General features: G+C 43.5%; 1 protein-coding gene across 7 annotated transcripts in view; it reads right to left on the reverse strand.

The window, feature by feature from the left end:
• Nucleotides 1-22,185, reverse strand: part of nexn (nexilin (F actin binding protein)) — a 127,945-nt gene that overhangs the window by 10,059 nt on the left and 95,701 nt on the right. For 5 of the 7 annotated variants that reach the window (XM_087990410.1, XM_043698696.2, XM_043698700.2 and 2 more), the window contains 5 exons: nt 18,537-18,719; nt 17,081-17,278; nt 8,806-8,874; nt 6,971-7,174; nt 5,733-5,954 (listed from right to left, as the gene is read on the reverse strand). In XM_087990410.1, the coding sequence (XP_087846536.1) occupies nt 5,733-5,954; nt 6,971-7,174; nt 8,806-8,874; nt 17,081-17,278; nt 18,537-18,719 (876 nt within the window). The remainder of the gene's footprint in view (nt 1-5,732; nt 5,955-6,970; nt 7,175-8,805; nt 8,875-17,080; nt 17,279-18,536; nt 18,720-22,185) is intronic. The other 2 variants (XM_043698697.2, XM_043698698.2) reach the window with 1 other exon arrangement.

The following is a 22,185-nucleotide window of genomic DNA, read 5'->3' on the forward strand; positions in this document are numbered from 1 at the left end:
GGCCTTGAGAGACTGAACAGCTTACTCCTATTCCAGTGTTGCTCACTGCAGCTTCTCCAACATAACCATGTTGCTGTAATCCCTCACTCCTGGAACCATTCTGGTAAATCTCCTCTGCTCCCTCCTGGGGATCCTGCCAACTTCACTGAAGTGTGGTGACCTGAACTGGATGTTATCCTGCATTGGTCTCTGTTAGTATCAATTGAATGTCCTACATAAAGGGAAGTGGGTGTATGTCCAGTTAAATTGAGTCTGCATCTCAACCTGGAGAAGGTTTGCTGTTACCATCTTCTAAGTGTAGGGATCTACAAGGCCTGCTTAGTTTAATGTGATAGTGGAGAAAACCATGTGCGGAAGTAATGACCAAATGATCTTGTTAAGGATCATGTGGTGTAGGGTGGTGTCCCTACCTCCTCAACAAGGAGGCATGGGTTCAAGTCCCACCTGCTTCCAGAGGTGTGTATAACATCGCTCAGCAGATTGATGGGAAAATATTTTATGGTTAGCACTGCTGCTTCACAGTGCCAGGGATTCAGGTTTGATTCAAGTCTTGGATGAGAGCTGTGTGCAGTCTGCACATTCTCCCCATGTCTGTGTGGGTTTCCTCCAAAGACACTATGTGCAGGTTAGGTGGATTAGCCATGCTAAATTCCCCTGTAAAGTCCAGGGAAGGGCAGTTTCAAGGGTTAGCCATGCTAAATTCCCCTCTAACATCCAGGGAAGGGCAGGTTAGGTGGATTAGCTATGCTACATTCCCCTATAACGCCCAGAGAAGGGCAGGTTCGAGGATTAGCCATGATAAATGTGGGGATACATGGATAGCAGCTGGATCTGGATGGGATGCTGTTCGGAGGTTCGGTGCAAATTCGATAGGTGGAAAGGCCTCTTTCTGCACGATGGGGATTCCAAGAATCACTTACTGGTCTAACCAGAAGAGGCACTTGTGTTGAGCAAAAAGTTGATTTTTTTTATTCACAGATGGGATGTGTATGTCGCTGACGAGGCCAACATTTACTTCCCATCCCTAACTGGCCAGATGGCAGTTCAGAGTTAATCACATTGCTGTGAGTCACTCATAGGCCACACCAGGTAAGTAAGGCCATTAGTGAACCAGATGGATTTTTCCCTGACAACTGGCAACACTCCCATGGTCATTAAATCCTTAATTCCAGATTAAAATTGAATTTAAATTCCACCATCTGCCTTGGTGAGATTCAAACATGGGTCCCCAGAACATTATCTGGGGTTTCTAGATTAACAGTCTAGCAATAATACCACTAGGCCATTTTCTCTCGTATGTATTGTTACATTTTATGAATAATTTACAGATAAATTGTTCCTGTGCTTTTGAGGAGGACCAGATATTCAGTATCACTCCTTCAGTATTGGAAGATATTCTGCCCACAGGCCCATGTGACATCAGTGTTGGTGTTATATCTGGCACGCCTCAGTATTAACCCTTTCAGATCCATGTACAAGTAGTGTTAGTTACACCGACTTGTTCTGTGTTTTCCTTTTGTCAAAAGCTTTTCGTATTTCTATTCCTGAGAAATTATGTCGCTCAGAGGCAGAGAACAGAGACTGCTGTCCATCCCACATCAGGCAGAATACACAGAAATAGACCGTCAGAGTTGACTTGACCATCTGTAATCCTCTTTTTAAATGGCACACTTACCTGTTGGCAATTTCTGCAGCCGAAATTCCGAGTCTGGCCTGTTCTGAATTGGAGGAAACCAGGGGAACATGAACTCTCTGATGGGGCCTTGTTACAGTACTTTACACTGAATTTCAGGATTAAATTAACTGAAGGTTCCCAAAGACACTCTAGCAACAACTGAGGAAAGGTAAATGTGTTATGTAAGGAGGGCAGATGCCAGGTTGATAAGGGAAGGGGTGGGTGGATAGAGATACCAAGTAAAAGAATGAGTGCTCAGGGCAGTGGTCATTATGGTGGAGGCAGATTAGAAGCCTGCTGTGGTAGGAGGGGAGGTTGGAGCAGGGTGGGGGGTGTTTGATGGGTTGGACTGGGGTTTGGGAGGTAGGAGAGTGGTAGAGTAGCAGGTCTAGGAGATCTACTCTGGAATGGGGATGGAGAGCGAGTCAGGGAGTCAGCCCCCATGGGTCACTGTAGGTTTTAAATTCTCTAATCTTTCCTGGGTAGCTATTGAGTGGAATGCAGTTGGAACCCTCCAAAGTCTTGGAGAGTTCACAATGCTGGGGATTGGCCAGTCAGAAAATTCAATTTCTTGAGCAATTCCCTTGAAATGAGCAGCAGGAGTGGGGGGGATTCTGCACAGTCCTCATGCGCAAGTCCAGCCAACACCAGAATACATGAAAATTGTATTCAGTCATTTACTTATCGTCTTCACTGTTATAGGGTCATAGAGTTACAGAGTCATACAGCATGGAAGCAGACCCTTCAGCCCAACCCATCCATGCTGACCAGGTTTCCTAAACTGGACTAATCCCATTTGCTGCTAAACCTTTCCTATCCATGTACCTGTCCAAATGTCTTTAAAATGCTGTAATTGTGCCAACTGCCACCACTTCGTCTGGCATCTTGTTCTACACACGCATGACCCTTTGTGTGAAAAATAACACCTTTCGTCCCTTTAAAACTTTCCCTCTCACCTTAAACCTATGCCATATAGTTTTGGATTCCCAGACAGTGGAGAAAAGACCTTGACTATTTACCTTATATATGCCCCTTATGATTTTATAAACCTCTATACATCACCCTACAACCACTTTCGTTCCAGGGAAAGAAGTCCTAGCAGCTCTAGCCTCCCCTTATAACTCAAGCCCTCTCGTCTCAGTTACGTGCTTGTAAATCTTAGTCTCACCCTTTCTGGGTTTAACAACATCCTTTCTGTGGCAGGGTGACTAGAATTTTATGTAGTACTCCAAACGTGACCTTCCCAATGTCTTATATAGACATAACATGATGTCCCAAGTCCTGGACTCAATGCTCCAGTCAATGAAGGCAAGCGTGCCAAACATTCTTTGATATAATGTGAATAATTCAACGATTAGTTGAACCATCCAACCCATCTCAACCATTAGTACAATGATTGAGTTTGGATTGAAACCAAGTGCTGGAAAATGACACTAGAATAATTAGGAGGTTGTTTTTGATTGATATGATCATGATTGATGGAAGGACTATCTTCTGTGTTATAGGTTCTTCAATGACCTGAGCCAAATAGACAATCTGCTCCAAAATTGACTAAGGCCCCAATAAGTTCTTTTCAAACTCAACGTGGATTTGATTATATGATTTAACTCTCCTTTCTGTACTGCTGAACAATGCAATGGGCATGCATTGAAGACTTTCATTTTTGTTGCATCTCTGTCAACTTCACGATGTCCTCCAAACAAGTTAACAATCAAGTGAAATATTTTCAAAATGGAAGCAGTGTTGTCATGCCCAAGGAAATAGAGGTAGGCCATTCAGCCCATTGAGCCTGCTCTGCCATTCGATATGATCAAGCACTTCAACCACCTGACCCATAACCATGTACACCACTGATGATGAGAAATCTTAAACATACTTAAAGACAGAGCACTCACTCTGTGTTAGAAAATTCTAAGTTTACATCCAGCAAGTTCCCATAAACAGCCGTGAGATATAAAACAACTGTGAAACATTGGCCAAGAGAAAAATATTGGCCAGGTCATGGGGTTCAACTAACCTCTTCAAAACAGCTTTGTAAGATCTTTTTCACCCACCTGAACACTTCATATGTACTACAGACAGTGCAGCATTCCCTCAGTTCTGTGTGGAGTGCTACAAAAGGCTATCTGTTTAATTGTTTGTGGAGGAATTTCAATCTACAACCTTCTGACCCAGAAGCAGATTGTGACCCACTGAACCCCAGACATCAGAGGCAGTTTAAAAATGATAGAATACATCACCAACAATTTTGAGAAAGATGTGCATTTCAACAGCTGCTTATCCTAGGTTAATTTGTTTAAAGAAATATTTTGTTGGCAAATGATGTGAAGGTAGAGGTAATGGCATAGTGATAATGCCACTGGACCAGGGGCATAGGCACCATAGTGACTGGTGGGATATAAACTCAATCAATAAATTTGGAATAGAAAGCTAGTCTCAGTGATGGTGACCGAGACAATTGTCATCAATTGTTGTAGAAACTGATCTGATTCATGAATATCCTTTATGAAAGAAAATCTTCCATTCTTACCTGGTCTACGTATGACACCTGACCCACAGCAATGTTGAAATAATTGCACAAAAGCCAGTCACCAAGTCACCCTTTATTTACGTGTGTGGTGTACATGGGCTATGACCAGCTAGCTCATAGCCAGTCCTTAGATTGAAGAATCTCTGAATCTCTTTTTTTTCCTGTCAGCCAGAGCTCCCTGATTGGCCCAGGTTAACATCCCCAATTGAGGATCTCATAATCAATGAGATCCACCTGGCCATGGTTCCAATCACTACAAATGTGTTTGGCTCTTAATTGCCCTCTGAGATGATGGAGAGATTCACTGAGTTCAAGAGCCAATGAGGAATGAACAACAAATGCTGGCCAGTGATGGCTGCATCTAATGAAAAGAATAAAGAAAAAAATGAGAGTGGTAGTGGCCAGTTGGCATAATTTTGGTGATATTAGCTGAGAAAAGGATGTTGCCCGGGAGGCTAAAAGGACTCTGATCCTCATGTACTGCCCTGGTATTCTTTCATGGGAATGGAAAGATTAAACCTCATTTTCTTGACATCCTATTTTAGAATCAAACCACTCCCTGGGATGCAACACGGCTTCTGACACAATTGCATTCCAACCCAAATTGGGAATTTAGTTCCTGGAGTCAGACTTGGGCCTACAGTCTCTTGATCCAGATGCAGGAAAGTTGCCCCTTGCACATTGCGCAGAATAGAATTATCCATCAAATCTACCACTGAAGCTTCTTCCAATCAAGTGTGAAGTGATTAATTTTGGAAGGTGGAATTTGTGTGCAGAATACAGGGTTAACGGCAGGATTCTTGGCAGTATGGAGGATCAGAGGGATCTTGGACTCCACATCCATAAATTCCTCAAAGTTGCCACACAAGTTGATTGGGTTGTTAAGAAGGTGTACGGTGTGTTGGCTTTCATTAGCAGAGGGATTGAATTTAAGAGCCGCGGGGTTATGCTGCAGCTCTGTACAGCCCTGGTTAGACCACATTTGGAATATTGTGTCCATTTCTGGTTGCCTCATTATAGGAAGGATGTGGAAGCTTTAGAGAGCTTTGGAGATTTATCAGGATGCTGCGTGGACTGGAGGGCATGTCTTATGAAGAAAGATTGAGGGAGCTAGGGCTTTTCTCATTGGAGCGAAGAAGGACAAGAAGTGACTTGATAGAGGTGTACAAGATGATGGCAGGCATATATAGAGTAGATAGTCAGAGACTTTTTCCCAGGGCAGGAATGGCTATCACAAGGGGGCATAATTTTAAGGTGATTGAAGGAAGGTTCAGGGGAGATGTTAGAGGTAGGTTCTTTACACAGAGAGTGATGGGTGTGCGGAATGCACTGACAGCAGTGGTGGTAGAGTCAGACACATTAGGGACATTGAAGTGACACTTGGATAGGCACGTGGATGATAGTAAAATGTAGGTTAGTCTGATCTTAGAGTAGGATAAAAGATCGGCACAACATCGAGGGCTGACGGGCCTGTACTATGCTGTAATGTTCTATGTTCAACTACTTTTCTACGAGAAGAAAAGTTACCTCTTTGAATCGTTCAGACTCTCTTTCCTTTATCTCTAGGTCCTCCGCTCTCCTTTTGGCCCTTTCATCTTCGATCTTCTTCTGTATTTCCTCCTCGGAAAGCTTGCCAATCTTTTCAAACTTCGACTTCAAGTTTTTGGCTTGAATGGAACCTGTTCTTTTTAGCCTCATCAGCTCTTCATACTCTGTACTCACAACTTCAGTGCTCTCATTGATTTCATCCTGAGAGGAGTCAAGAGCAGAGAATTGGAGTTTGGGAGGGGGGGGGGGGTGCATATACACAACAAGAAGCTTCAATTCCCCCCCCCCCCCCCCCCACCCCCTTGCAATGTGGGTACCTCTGTTTTAACCAATTGTTTTTCTCTGCATGTGGAGATTATTGAAAGGTTGGAAATTATTGCTCATCTTCAGTTGTATGCAACTGAGTGGCTTGAGAGTTTAATAATCAGGAGGTCCCTTATTTATGAATGTTCGGCTTACAAATGGGGTATGGTTTTATACAGGGATATGATTTTAAAGATCTGACATACAAACATCTCCTGTACATATGAATGATTATTTTATATTGATCTGCATTGTATTCTGCCTTTTGTACAAACCAATGGATTTCCTTCGGGTGCTCCAGTTTCCTCCCACAATCCAAAGATGTGCAGGTGAATTGGCCATGCAAAATTGCCCGTAGTGATAGGTGAAGGGGTAAATGTCGGGGAATGGGTCTGGATGGGTTGCGCTTCGGCGGGTCGGTGTGGACTTGTTGGGCCGAAGGGCCTGTTTCCACACTGTAAGTAATCAAATCTAATCTAAAAAATCAAATCAATGTGAAGAACAGAACCCATTTACTACCCGGGGACTGTCTGTATAATCTGAAACCAACTTTTTATGCCCAGGTTTCAAGAAAGAAAAACTGAATTCAAATTCTCGAACTTCCAGAGTGCATTTGAACTCACGTTCTCTGGGAGATCTATGCAGCACTCTGCATTACTGGAGCTGTAAGAGTACCATGCTCACGGTTGAGGGCACAATATTGATCAGGTCCACAAGTGGGCAGACAACAACCTTGGTTTAACTTAAAAAAGGCAGCACCCCCACAGCATGAGATTTTGTGCTCAGGTTTATGGGTTGGGACTTGGATACACAACTTCAGAAGTGGGAGTATTGACCAATGAGCTAATAACAGAAGCTAGATGTGCTTCAACGTTCATTGAAAATAATCTGGCTGTAAGGGATGCCTCACCTACCTCTCCCATTTCTTGTCGTTGTTGTTCAAATTCCTGTTTCTCCTGTTCCAGTTTCTGCCTTCGCTCCTCTTCCGTCCGCCTTTTCTCATCCTCCATCTTTTGTTTCAAAAGCTCTTCGAAATTGATTTCCAATTTGCCTGGACAGAGCACATCATTGATATCCAAAGATGTTCTCTTGGCATCAGTTGGTTCTTCATCAGACACCTGTTTTGGGGGGAAGGTGGGCGTGCAGGGGTGGACAAGACAAGCTTTATCCAAAATCTCTGTCAGAAATTGTAATATTCATTCATCAGAACAGAAAACTTTTCCCTGTTCACCCAAAGGCAACCTCTTGTTTGGCATCTTGTGAGCATAGGTGGCCACATCAATGGAATAGAGTCAATACAGCAGGGAAACAACTCATCTGTGCCGACCAGATATCCCAATCTGACCTTGTCCCATTTGCCAGCATTTGGCCCATATCCCTCTTAAACCCTTCCTATTCATATACCCATCCAGATGCCTTTTAAATGCTGTAATTGCACCAGCCTCCACCATTTTCCAGCAGCTCATTCCATACATACACCACCCTCTTCATGAAAATGTTAACCCTCAAGTCCTTTTTAAATCTCTCCCTTCTCACCTTAAATATATGCCCTCTAGTTTTGGATTCCCCTACCGTGATGAAAAAACTTTCGCTATTTACTCCATCCATGCCCCTTTCCTGATTTCACAAACTACTATAAAGTCTCCCTCAGCCTCTGACACTCCAGAGGAAAAAAAGCCACAGGATATTCAGCCTCTCCCTATAAGTCAAACATTCCAGTTCCGGCAACATCGTTGGAAATCTTTTTCTTCACCCTCTCAAGTTTCATTTTTCTGATAGAAGAGTGATTAGAATTAAATGATTATTCTATAAGTGGCCTCACCAAAGTCCTGTACAGTTGCAACATGACCTCTCAATTCTTCATCCTGTCTCCCTGCGACTCCACTGTCAAGAATCTGTGCACCTGCACCACTAAGTCTCTTTGTTCATCAGTACTTCACAAGGCCCTACCATTAACTGTATAAATCCTTCCCTGATTTGCCTTACGAAAATGCAACAGCTAACATTAAACTTTAACTCAAGTCAAATTTTATTAAGGGTTGACCATACAATTTTGAAGGTCTAATTTTGCTGAGAAATACTACTCCTCACTCATGGATAGAGTCACTCTCATTGATATGTGGTCCCACAGCCATGAGGACAACCTATGCAGGCATTTACTGTTTGTGCCTGTATACTTCTCAATTGTACTAGCTGCATTGTAACTCAGTTCTATCTTGTTTGTGTCCACCTTACACCACTCTTCTATAACTGTACAACTGCAAAATTCCTTTTTTCCTAAAAATTAGAAATTTAACAAAAGGTCAATTCAATTTGAAGTGTGTTGATGAGGAATTTCTCAATATATTTTACTGGCCAGAGTTATAGCTTTTTTTTAAATCTTTCCCCAGTGATTAGATGGTGGGAGGTGTTTGAGGTTGGATGTATCTGGTCACTATACTCCAGGCATCGTAAATGTGGTGCAGGTTTGGTGGAGCAGTCATCTTTCCCAGGACATTGTTTCTATATGTTTTGTAAAGCCAGTGTTTGGCCACTTAATGCCTTCAACAGTTTGCCTTTGAGATCTTCTCTCTGGCTCTCATTGTGCCCAATTCATAACCAGCATACATACAGACTTAAAGCTCTGTGATATTTGAACCACACTGAAATAGCCTTAGGTGCAAGTGCGGTAAGCTAAGGTGAGGTGCTGTGTTGACATTAATATTCTTGTTTACACAGTATTTGTACTTTTTAATGAATTAAGCCTTACTTCATCAGGTCCATAATCCTCGTTGTGTGAACTTGCATAATCCTTCTGAATGCTATCCTGGTCAGGACTCTTAAAAAATAATTAGGAGATTGGATAACTTCAACAGCCAAAAATATCATTTTAATCAATGGAACCACTAATGTCAAAGGTGTTATATTGTGTGATTATAAAAAATGATCAAATATTACAATGACTTCACAAATCATAAACGTGAATACACCTGGTTCACAACTTTACACAAGGTGACAGTTTGATTGAGAATGTTACCTCTTCATTTTATCCCCCAATGTTTCAACTTAACCTCTCCAGCCAGTTCCACTGTTCAATTAGTTTATGACTGACCTGTATCTTAACTTGGTTCAACTCCCATCCTGCCCTGCCTAACCCTCAATATCAATGCCAGCTATCTTGATTGTGAAATAGTCAATTGGTCCCAGCCTCAATAGCTTTCGGTAGAGAGTTTCCCATTTCTATTATGCTTCGTATGATAATCTTCCTAAATCCATCTGAATAGTCTCAATCTAATGCTTAAACTCTTCCAATCTATCTTCAAAACTGAGGTTCTTCATCCCTGGAAACATTCTCATAAAGCTATGATGCAGCCTCTCTAATATCTTCACCGAATTGTAGTGACCAGAACTGGACACAATACTCCAGGTTGAGGCTCATTATCCAGTGTTTAAAACTTCCTTACATTTGTATTCTGAGCCCCTGTTGATAAATCCCAAGATTCTGAATGCTTTATCAACCTGTTCTGTTTTTATGATGTGACTGTGACTTATGTGCATATACATCTAGGTCCCTCTGCTCTTGCAACCTACTGATGTTGTGCCCTTCATTTTACATTGTCTCTGTTCTTTGTCACAAAAGTAATCACTTCATGCTTCTCTGTATTAAATTTAATCTGTCACTTGTGCAACCATTTCATCAATTTGTGTCCTTTTGAAGTTCAAAACTATCCTCATCATTCACAATACCTCTGAGCTTCATGTCATCTATAAATTTTGAAATTCTGTCTGTAAACCAAGATCTACATCATGAAGAAACATCAGAAAGCACAAGGGTCTTAAGATCACTTGCTGATAAGCCCGCTATAAAGCCTCTTTCAGTCTGGAAACAACTGTTCATCACTGTTTCCTGTCACTCATCCAATTTTGTATCCACACTGCTTCCAGCCCTTTTATTCTGTGATTTCTAACTACGCTGCAAAGTCTATTATGTGACACTGTATCAAAAGTGTTTTTTACGTCTTTGTACATCACATCAACAGCACTACACTCAACAACCCTCTCTGTTACCTCTTTACAAAATTCCAGCAAGTCGGTTAAACAGGATTTGTCCTTAACAAGGCTATGCTGGCTTTTCTTAATTTAATAAAATTTTCCCAAGCAACCATTAATTTTATCCCAATAATCATTTCAAACATCTTCCCCAACACTTGACTGTAGTTGGTGAGAATATCTTTAAATCCATTTTGAACATGGCTGTAAGGTTTCCATATTGCCAATCCTTAGGGACTACCCCCAAGTCTTAAGAAAGGCTAGAAAAATGTGGCCAATGTCTTCAGAATACTTACTCTCACATCCTTCAGTATTTTTGGAAGCATCTTACCTGTACCCAATGTGTTATCAACTTTAAGTACAGACAGTCCATCCAATACTTCCATATCATTTCTACACCTTTCAAATGTCTGAACTGCCACTCTTTCACTATGACGTAGGAAGTATTTTCTTCCTTAGTAAAATTGTTTGTAACGTATTTATTGAATATCTCAGCTATGCTCCTTGCCTCAATGGAGAAATCCACATTTTTGATTCAGATCTACTACTGCTCTTATCATCCCTTGACTATTTATATCCATGTAGAAGACTTTTGGATTCACTTTTATGTTAGCTGCCTTTCTCTTCTCATACTGTCTCTTTGTTTCCCTTATTTACCTTTTCACATATCCTCTGAACCTTCTCTACTCAGTCTGATTCACACTTGTATTATCTGCCCAGACTCTGTCATAATGCACTTTTGTCTTCTGCATCTTCCATTTTCCTCGTGTGATCTCCATGGAGCTGTGCATTTGCTTGCCCTATTTTTCCTCTTTGTGAGAATATTCCTTGACTACTATTCATACAAAGCATGCCCATTGCTCAATTACAGTTTTCCTTTCGACTTCTGATTCCAATTCATCTGCCCTGGATCCATTCTTAATCCATTGAAGTCGGAGTTTCTCCAACAATTTATTCTTACTCTGGGCTTGGTCCTTGCACTTTCCCATCATCACCTGAAGTTTTATGTCCCTTACCAAGAATTGATCCATTTGGAATTCCAGTTTTTGAATACCATGTAAACATTCCACGGCACATAGATTTCGATAGCTCATTAACCCAGACCTCTGTCTCAGCACAGCTGACTAATATGATAATTGATAATTTTGCTTGTATTCTTTGCAAATCATTTTTTGTAGTGCTTAAACAAGAGCCTGCTGTCATTGGTGACAGATGATATAACAATATTCTGTTCAGCAGTGTTGAGTCCATTGTGTTTGCTGCTGTCTGTGGGTAAGGGCATACCATAACTTAAAATACTCCATAAGTAATTAGTAGGGGATGGATTTAGTCTTCAGTCATAAGAAAAGGTATGGAAAGGGTTCAGAGGAGATTCACTGGGATGTTGCCTGGTATGGAGGGAAGATCTTATGAGGAAAGGCTAAAGGACTTGAGGCTGTTTTCGTTAGAGAGAAGATGGTTGAGAGGTGACTTAATTGAGACATACAAGATAATCAGGGTTAGATAGGATGGACAGTGAGAGCCTTTTGCCTTGGATGGTGATTGCTAGCATGAGGGGACATAGCTTTAAATTGAGGGGGGATAGATATAGGACAGATGTCAGAGAGTAGGAAGGGCGTAGAATGCCCTGCCTGCAACTGTAGTAGACTCGCCAACTTTAAGGTCATTTAAATTGTCATTGGATAGACATATGGATGAAAATGGACTAGTGCAGGGAAGATGGGCTTCAAATTGGTTCCATAGGTTGGTGCAACATCCAAGGCTCAAGGACCTGTACTTCGCTGTAATGTTCTTCGTTTATCAGGATGTTGTCTGGATTGGAGCGTATTAGTTCCAAGGAGAGGTTGGATAAACTTAGGTTGTTTTCACTAGTGTGTCGGAGGCTGATGGGCGACCTGACACAATTGTATAATATTAAAAGAGGAATGGACAAAGTAGAGAGGATCTGAGTCTTTTCTCCCAGGGTGGAAATGTCAATTACTGGGGAATACTGGTTTATGGTGAGACAGAGTAGGGTTAAAGGAGATGTGTTAGGAATTTTTTTTAAATATATGCAGAAGGGAGTAGCTGCATGGAATGTGCTGTCAGAAGAGGTAGTAGAAGCTGATACGGTCACAAAGTTTAACAGGCAATTAGACAGGCACATGAACAGGCAGGGAATAGAGGGATACGGACCATATGCAAGCAGATGGGATGAGTTTAGCTTGGTATCATGGTTGGCACAGACATGGTGGGCTGAAGGCCTCGTCCTGTTCTCTGTTCTACCCAAAATAGGCTGTCATGGGGGACCCGACTACCTTGGACCCCTCCAATTTGTCTCTTCCTTCCAAATTTGAATGTTTGCCTTCCTTAATTCTTTCTGGAGCTAAACAAGAGTGAAGAAGTCCCAAAGGCCCATTGTGTCTGTGGCATATAGACAGGGGATGACAAATTGGAGAAAGCATAACTCCTGGGCATCCCAATGTCCTGTGACCTTGAAATTACGGCATAGTACTGTCTGCGTTTCGACTGCTCCCATGTCACTGAGATGTTAACATAGAGGCTGCTAATATGTTGACCACAAACCCCAGTAAGAATGCAGATAACTGGGTAATGTTCCGTCAATCACACAGAGAGGTTATTCTGTTTGCAGCGGAGGCTCATTTGATTGATTTTGTGAGTCAGCAAATTTTTGAGGAGGCAACATTAATTTTGGTTTTGTATCTATCCTCTACTCGTATTTTGTGGAAACTGCAATTCCACTTTAAATCCAGAAGGTTTCTGTAGTTACAGCCATAAGTTCTGTTTCCTGTAGTTTGGGGAGAATCGCATTGTTTGCTCTCAAATAGTTTGTTTGCTGTAAGCCCAGCGCTGTCTCCAACTCATTGACAGAACAGTGATGCTAATACTCACTGACCATAAACTAAATGGGATAAACTGCTCACTAAAATAACAGAGCTCATAATCTCAACCAACTGTTTGTCCCATAGTTACCTGGTTTGAGGCCATTTCAAATGGATTCTGAGTTTGTGTCTTCTTTGTGAATCTTGAGCTTGCCCTAGCAGGTATGCGGAGAATAATGGTCCTTAGTAGTGGTCCTTAATGAATACTTCGTTTCAGTATTGAGAGGGACCTCAATATTCACAACTGAGAAACATTGATGTTTCTGAGGACAGCGTGAAACAGACTGATGTACTCAGACAGATTGATGTTAGAAAGGAGGATGTGCTGAAAATTTTGAACAACATAAGGATAGATAAATCCTCTGAGCCATACAGGATATACCCTAGGTTACTACAGGAAGCAAGAGAAGAGATTGCTGCACCTTTGGCGATGATCTTTGCGTCCTCAATGTCCACTGGAGTAGTGCCAGATGATTGGAGGGAGGTAAATGCCATTCCCTTGTTCAAGAAAGGGAATTGGGATAATCCTGGGAATGACAGACCAGTCAGTTTTACGTCTGTGGTGCACAAGGTATTGGAGAGCATTCTGAGAGACAGGATTTATGATTACTTGGAAAACTATAGTTTGATTAGATAGTCAGCATGGCTTTGTGAGGGGCAGGTCATTCTTTGAGGATGTGACAAAACATATTGATGAAGGTAGAGCAGTGGATGTGGTGTACATGGATTTTAGCAAGGTGTTTGGTAAGGTTCCCCATGATAGGCTCATTCAGAAAGTAAGGAGGCATGGGATCCAGGGAAATCTGGCTGTCTGGATACAGAGTTGGCTGGCCCATAGAAGACAGGGGGGGTGATGGTAGATGGAAAGTATTCAGCCTGGAGCTTGGTGTTCTGTAGGAATCGGTTCTGGGACCTTTGCTCTTTGTGATTTTTATAAATGACTTGGATGAGGATGTGGAAGGGTGGGCTAGTAAGTTTGCCAATGACACGAACGTTGGTGGACCTGTAGATAGTGTGGAGGGCTGTTGTAGGTAGCAATGGAACATTGACAGGATGCAGAACGAGGTTGATAAGTAGCAGATGGAGTTCAACCTGGCAAAGTGTGAAGTCAGTCATTTTTGAAGGTGGAATTTGAATGCAGATTACAGGACTAAAGGCAGAATTCTTGGCAGTGTGGAGGAACAGGGGGATCTTGGGGTCCATGTCCATAGATCCCTCAAAGTTGCCACCCAAGTTGATAGAGTTATTAAGAAGGCGTATGGTGTGTTGGCTTTCATTAGCAGGGGGATTGAGTTTAAGAGATGCAAGGTTATGCTGCAACTGTATAATTACGGGTTAGATCGCACTTGGAATACTGTGTTCAGTTCTGGTCACCTCATTATAGGAAGGATGTGGAAGCTTTAGGGAGGGTACAGAGGAGCTTTATCAGGATGCTGTCTGGACTGGAGGGCCTGCCTTATGAAGAAAGGTTGAAGGATCGAGGGCTTTTCTCATTGGAGCGAAGAAGGATGAGAGGTGAGTTGATAGAAGTGTACAAGATGTTAAGAGACATAGAGTGGATAGTCAGTAACTTGTTCTCATGGTGGAAATGTCTATCACAAGGGGACGTAATTTTAAGATGATTGGAGGAAGGTTTAGGGGAGATGTCAGAGGTAAGTTCTTTCCACAGAGAGTGGTGGGTGCATGGAATGCACTGTCAGTAGCGGTAGTAGAATCCGATACATTAGGGACAAGTAAGCGATTCTTGGATAGGCGCATAAACGTTAGTACAATGTAGGTTAGTTTGATGTTAGAGTAGGATAGAAGGCCAGGACAACATCTCGGGCCGAAGGGCTTGTACTGTGCTGTACTGTTCCATGTTTTCCAAAAGATAAATGATCTAATGGTGCCAGTGTTGGACTGGGGTGGGCAAGGTCAAAAGTCACATGACTCCAGGTTATAGTCCAACAGGATTATTTGAAATTATAAACTTTTGGAGCACTGCCCCTTCAGGTGAAGTGATGAAGGAACAGCGCTCCGAAAACTTGTGATTTCAAATAAACCTGTTGGAATATAACCTGTGGCTTCTGACAAAAAATAAATGTGATCCAGCTCTTGTTTTTTTAACAGCAAGAACTTAAATTCTAACTTAGCCCTCAACTTTAAAAATGGGATTATGTTGAATCAGCTGGTCATTATCTCAATGCTCTTTGAGGGAGCCTGCTGCAAGTATATTGGTTGCTACTTTCCCTACTTTGCAACTTATTCCTATAGTGCTTTGAGATGCCCTAAGATCATGAATGTCGCTATATAAATGAAAGTTCCTTTGTGCTGTCAATGTGTTGACCAGCAAGAATGGAGACAATCGGTCCTGATGCACTTTGTATGGTACGATCTGTCTGTGCAGCATGCAAAGCAACACTTTTCACTCTGCCTCGGTACATGTCACAACAATCAATCAATTTGGTAATTTCACACAGGGCAATTGCTGGGTTTTGCAACTGGGATTTACTTCACTGATTTTGTGGATCTGCAAAACTCTGTGACAAAGAATTTCTTACTGTTTGTCTTACAATGACTTAATCGTTTAAATGCCTTTTCTGTGGTTGCAGATTAATATAATCTGGTTTTATTTTACCCATGCTATTCACTATTTTAATTCACTCCATAAAACTCATTAACTGCCTTTATTTTAGACAAAAGTTCACGGGTGGCCCTTCTTACACATGAACAGAAGAAAATAAGCAGGAGTAGCGCCAGAGACCTGGGTTCAATTCCCGCCTCAGGCGACTGACTGTGTGGAGTTTGCACATTCTCCCAGTGTCTGTGTGGGTTTCCTCCCACAGCCCAAAAATGCGCAGGTCAGGTGAATTGGCCATTTTAAATTGCCCGTAGTGTTAGGGGTAAATGTAGGGGAATGGGTCTGGGTGGGTTGCGCTTCGGCGGGTCGGTGTGGGCTTGTTGGGCCGAAGGGCCTGTATCCACACTGTAAGTAATCTAATCTAGTCCATTCAGACCTTTGAGTTCTCCCCAGCATTCAATGAGATCAGGGCTGATTTTGTTTTATATTCACTTGCAGGATGAATGAGCTGCTGCTGGGCCAGCATTTATTGCCCGTCCCTAATTGCTCAGAGGGCAGTTCAGAGTCAACCACACTGCTGTGGGTCTGGAGTCACGTGTAGGCCAGACCAGGTACGGATGGCAGTTTCCTTCCCTTAAGAACATCAATGAACCAGTTGGGTTTTTCTGATAATCGACAATGGCTTCATTGTCATCATTAGATTCTTAATTCCAGATTCTTTATTGAATTCAAATTCAACCATTTGCCATTGGTGAGATTTGAACTCAAGTACCCAGAACATTATCTGGGTGTCTGGAATAATAGTTAAGCAATAATACCACTAGGCCACTGCCTGTCTGTAAGTTGCCCTTGAGATGGTGGTGGTGAGATGCCATCTTGAACTGCTGCTGTCCAGCTGGTGTAGGTACACCCGCAGTACTGTTGGGGAGGGAGTTTCAGGATTTTGACTCACCAACAGTGAAGGAATGGATATATACTTCCAAGTCAGGATGGTGGGTGGTTTGGAGGGGAACTTGCAGGGTGTGGTGTTCCCATACATGTGCTGTCCTTGTCCTTCCAGGTGGAAGATGTTGTGGGCTTGGAAAGTGCTATTGAAGGATCGTTTGCGAGTTGCTGCAGTGTGCCTTGTAGATGGTAACACTGCTGCCACTGTGTAACAGGGAGTGGATGTTGGGAGTGTTGGATGGTGTTAAGCATGTTGGAGCTGCACTCCAGTGTGGAGAGTATCCCAACACGCACCTGGCTTGTGTCGCATTGAATAGAGACAGATTTTCCTGTTTTGCTGCCAGAAGCATTGATCATTTGGGCTCTGGGAAGAGAAGCAAGGCAGAGATGGAACTTGCTTGGTAACCATCCAGTGACACACACTACAGATTGGGGTTCATTACCAGGATGAGCAGGGGTGGTTTTCCCAAATTGGTTGGCCTAACTCTGTTCGAGCAAACTTCCAGAAATCTTTGCTGCCGTGGGGGGATAAGCCACCATTGATGTTTTGGTGGGTGAAAGTTTTTTTTTAAACCAACATCAGTGAGTACTTTTCTTGAGGAACTTACCATGTTTCTGCGAGCTTCAGCAAATTGTTTCCTCTCTTCCTCCAGGCGCTTGCGAGCATCTTCCTCGGCTCTGCGCTGTTCCTCCTCCTGCCGCTGCCTCTCCAGCTCTTCGAAGCTGAGCTTCAGTTTCCCAGGCCGTGCTGGGTCTTTCTGAGCCATGCTGAGACTGGGTAGATCTTCCTCATCTTCAGCTAAATACTGGGTTCAATGGAGCCAGTAAATTACACCATTAGAGAAAGCAAAGAACAGAAAACAAGTTGAGCCTTTCAGTTATATGAAGGCCATTCTTGGAGCATCCAAATTACACCCCTGCCCCTATTTAGTGTCCAGCTACATTTTGAATGCCCTTAGTTTTTTGCCTGACAGACTTTCAGTGTATCACTAAGTTCTTATTAGTAATTCACAGTAATGTTTTGGAAGTTGTAGGACAGGCAGATAAAGCTGTTAAATGTGGAATTATAGAATCCCTACAGTGTAGGAGCAGGCCATTCGGCCCTTCAAGTCCACACCAACCGTCCGAAGAGCATCCCACCCAGACCCACTGCCTGCTCTATCCCTGTAACCCTGCATTTCCCATGACTAACCCACCTAGCCTGCACATCGCTGAACACTATGGACAATTTTAGCATGGCCAATCCACCTAACCTACACATCTTTGGACTGTGGGAGGAAAATGGAGCATCCATTCAATCATAGGGAGGACGTGCAAACTCCACACAGTCACCCAAGGGGCACGGTGGCTCAGTGGTTAGCACTGCTGCCTCACAGCGCCAGCGAATTGGGTTCAATTCCACCCTTGGGTTACTGTGTGGAGTTTGCACATTCTCCCTGTGTCTGCGTGGGTTTCCTCTGGGTGCTCTGGTTTCCACCCACAGTCCAAAGATGTGCAGGTTAGGTGAATTGGCTATGTTAAATTGCTTATACTGTTCAGGGATGTGTAGGTTAGGTGCATTAGTCTGGGGTAAATATAGAGTAATAGGGTCGGGGAATGGGTCTGGATGAGATACTCTTCAGAGGGTTGGTGTGGACTTGTTGGGCTGAAGGGCCTGTTTCCACATTGGAGAGATTCTATAAAAAATCTGTAGGGATTCTATTCTATAAGGGTGGTGATATATGCACAGAAAACCTATATGAATAGATAAAGCAAAAGGGTTGGGATATGTGATTGGTTAAGGTGTTACGGCAATGTCACTGGATTCATAATGGAGAGCAAAACAAAATACAGCGAATACTGGAGAAACTGAGCAGGTCTGATGGAGAATCATACCGGAAGCAAAACATTGACACTGTTTCTCTCTCTACAGCTGCTGCCAGACCTGCTCAGTTTCTCCAGCATTTGCTTTTTATTTTGATGATATTGGGCAGATGTTTGGTGTTTAAAACTGAAATCAGGAGGTTGAGATGGTATTGTACAGTGTGTGAGCGACAGGTGAAAGGTGGAGTGTTAAGTTCCAACCTTGCGTGCTTCAGCAAAGGCTGCCTTTTCCTCCTCAATGCGCCGTCTTGCTTCCTCCTCGACTTTCCTCTTTTCCTCGTCCTGTCTTCGCCTCTCTATTTCTTCAAAGCTGAGTTTTAATTTCCCAGGGATGGCTTCACTCTTGCAGACAGCTGGGCCCTCTGTCTCCTCCTCCTCCTTTTCCTTTGGTGGAAGAGTAGTGCTTATATTAGTTTTGAAACCAACATTTCCCAAACATCTCCAGTGGTTGTTTTGGGGGGGTGGCGACCAGATTCATGTCACCAATTCTGAGCAGTTAGTGATCCCATCTCCAATCTGCCCAGTGACAACATCTCAGGGTCTGCTCCCTCCTGCACTCCTGCCTTTGAGATCCAATGTGGCCCTGCCTGCTGTCACCAAAGGTAAAGCAAACATTTATCTCCCGATTGATGGAAAGTCAAGATTCACCCAAACCAACATCTTTCTCCCCATCCCTGTTAATGTTTGAGCCGTGCAGTCAACACAGAGCCTAACGACAAGTCTATGACCTTACTGTTCTGACATTTGTAACATCCATAAACCCCAAGATATGATTAGATTAGAATCCCTACAGTATGGAACAGGCCTTTCGGCCCAACAAGTCCACACCGACCCTCCGAAGAGTAACCCACCCAGATCCATTTCCCTACCCTATATTTACCCCTGACTAATCCACCCAACACTACAGGGAGAATGTGCAAACTCCACACCGAAAGTCACCCGACGTGGGAATCGAACCTGGGTCCCTGGCATTGTGAGGCAGCAGTGCTAACCACTCAGCCACCGTGCCGCCCATACATTGGCCCCCCCTCCCCCACCAACCCACAGGGAGGATCTTAAGCGAGTGTTCCCCCACATTTGATGCCTCATTCCTAAACTCATTTTAAAGATGGCTTGCCAGGCCTATTAGAGAGAGCTTAAGGGTCAACCATATTACTGGAGTTACACGTGGGCCAGACCAGGTAAAGATAGCAGATGTTCTTCCTTGAAGATTCTGAGCTGGATGGGGTTTTGCAATCGTTGAGGTTAGTTGTCTTGGTCACCATCAATGATCCTAGCCGTATAATTCCAGGATTATTAGTTGAATTTAAACATTTCATCAGCTGCTCTGTTGGGATTTGAACCTGTGTGTCCAGGCATTAGGATCTCCAGATTATTCACCCAGTGACTTTACTACTATCCCAATGTACTTCTACTGCCCTTCCCTTGCCCTGCAGTGTACAATAACATCACTGCTCAGGTCGATTTGAGAAGATATCAAATTCCCTTATAGGAGAATTTGTAGGTTCTGCTTCAGCATTGATTTGTGGCAGATAATTCCACATCCTAAAAGGAGTTTGTAACTTTCCAACTCTTATTGCGACTGTCTGAAATTAGTGTCCTCTCATTATTGCTTCAACAGAAATGATTGTTTTGATGATTTACCATCATGGAGCTGATGCTGATCTCCATCAGCTCATTCTACAGTCTTCACACTCTCTCTGTGGGAACTACAACTTGTACAGTCTCTCCTTTCAATCATGGAATGGAATGTCACTGGCTGGGCCAGCCTTAATTGCACTGGAGAATCAAAGCATCCTTACAGTGTGGAAGTAGGCTATTCTGCCCATTGAGTTCACACCGACCTCATGAAGAGCATTGCACCCTGACCCACCCCATTCCTGCAATCTGGCATTTCCCATGGCTAATCCATCTCATTGCACATCTTTGGACTGTGGGAGGAAACTAGAGCACCCAGAGGAACCCACAAGATACATGGAGAACATGCAAACTCCACACAGTAGTCCAAGGGTGGGATCGAACCCAGCTCCCTAGCGCTGTTTGGCAGCAGTGTTAATCACTGAGCCACTGAGCTAATGAGCCACCGTGCCACCCATGAGTAGTCAGCCGCTGTCCTTGAGGTATGGATAACCCACCGTGATGCTAGGAAGCGAGTTCTAGGTTTCTGACCTTACAAAAGTGTAAAGGAACAGAGACATAGCTCCAAAGTCAGGATGGTGTGTGGACTGGAGGGAACCTGCAGCTGGTGGTGATCCCATGGATCTATTGCTCCTGGTCCTTCTCGATGATAGTGGTCGTGGGTTTGGAAGATGTTGTGTGAGCAGCCAATTTGTGTGCAGCAAGATTCCACAAACATCCCAGCTTGTCTGTTTTTAAAAGTGTTGGCTCAGGGCGGGGGAGGGGGGAGTACTGGGTCAAACTCCCTGATGTCTGTTCGGAAAAATACCAAGGTGGGGCTTGAACCTGCAATTTGTTGACCCTGAGGTGAGAGTAGTATTGCTGAACTGACCAATGTTTGGGAATTCCCATAGCTGAAGGTAGAATCTCAGGTGGTATGCTGGCTCAGTGTTAGCACTGCTGCCTCACAGTGCTGGGGACACAGGCTTGATTCCGCCCTTGAGTAACAGTCTGTGTGGACTTTGCATATTCTCCCTGTGTCTGTGTGGGCTTCCTCCGGGTGCTTTGGTTTCATCCCACAGTCCAGAGAGCTTTGTGTGAGAGGTGCTGGTTCCTATTAAGCTTCCTCTGAGCTTAATAGGGAATGGGGTAGTGGCTGGTGATGAAGCTGGGATGAGGGATGGGCAGGATCTCAGACTCCAGTGCTAACTACTCCCTATGAGTGGTTAACACTGCTATCTCTCAGCACCAGGGACCTGGGTTCAATTCCACCCTCAGGTGAACATCTGTGTGGAGTTTGCAAATTCTCAACCGGTTGATGTGGAGTATATGGATTTCAGCAAGGCGTTCAATAAGGTTCCCCACAGTAGGAAATTGTACAAAATGCGGAGGAATGGGATTGTGGAAGATATAGCAGTTTGGATCAGTAATTAACTTGCTGAAAGAAGACAGAGGGTGGTGGTTGATGGGACATGTTCATCCTGAAGTCCAGTTAATAGTGGTGTACTGCAAGGGTCCGTGTTGGGTCCACTGGTGTTCGTCATTTTTATAAATGACCTGGATGAGGTCATAGAAGGGTGGGTCACTAAATTTGCAGATGACACTAAGGTCAGTGGAGCTGTGGATAGTGACAAAGGATGTTGTAGGTTGCAGAGAGACATAGATAAGCTGCAGAGCTGGGCTGAGAGGTGGCAAATGGAGTTTAATGCGGACAAGGGTGAGGTGATTCACTTTGGTCGGAGTAACTGGAATGCAAAGTACTGGGCTAATGGTAAGATTCTTGGTAGTGTAGATGAGCAGAGAGATCTCAGTGTCCAGGTACACAGATCCTTGAAAGTTGCCACCCAGGTTGACAGGGTTGTTAAGAAGGCATACAGTGGTTTATCTTTTATTAATAGAGGGATCGTGTTCCGGAACCATGAGGTTATGTTGCAGCTGTACAAAACTCTGGTGCTGCCGCACTCGGGTGTATTGTGTACAGTTCTGGTCACCGCATTGTAAGAAGGATGTGGAAGCTTTGGAAATGGTGCAGAGGAGATTTACTAGGATGTTGCCTGATATGGAGGGAAGGTCTTACGAGGAAAGACTGAGGGACTTGAAGCTGTTTTCGTTAGAGAGAAGAAGGTTGAGAGGTGATTTAATAGAGACATATAAGATAATCAGAGGGGTAGATAGGGTGGACAGGGAGAGCCTTTTTCCAAGTATGGTGACAGCGAGCACGAGGGGGCATAGA

The sequence above is a fragment of the Chiloscyllium plagiosum genome, unplaced genomic scaffold (genome assembly GCF_037043375.1).
Source record: "Chiloscyllium plagiosum isolate Xiang-an unplaced genomic scaffold, Cpla_swu_hap1 HiC_scaffold_9, whole genome shotgun sequence".
Lineage (NCBI taxonomy): Eukaryota > Metazoa > Chordata > Chondrichthyes > Orectolobiformes > Hemiscylliidae > Chiloscyllium > Chiloscyllium plagiosum.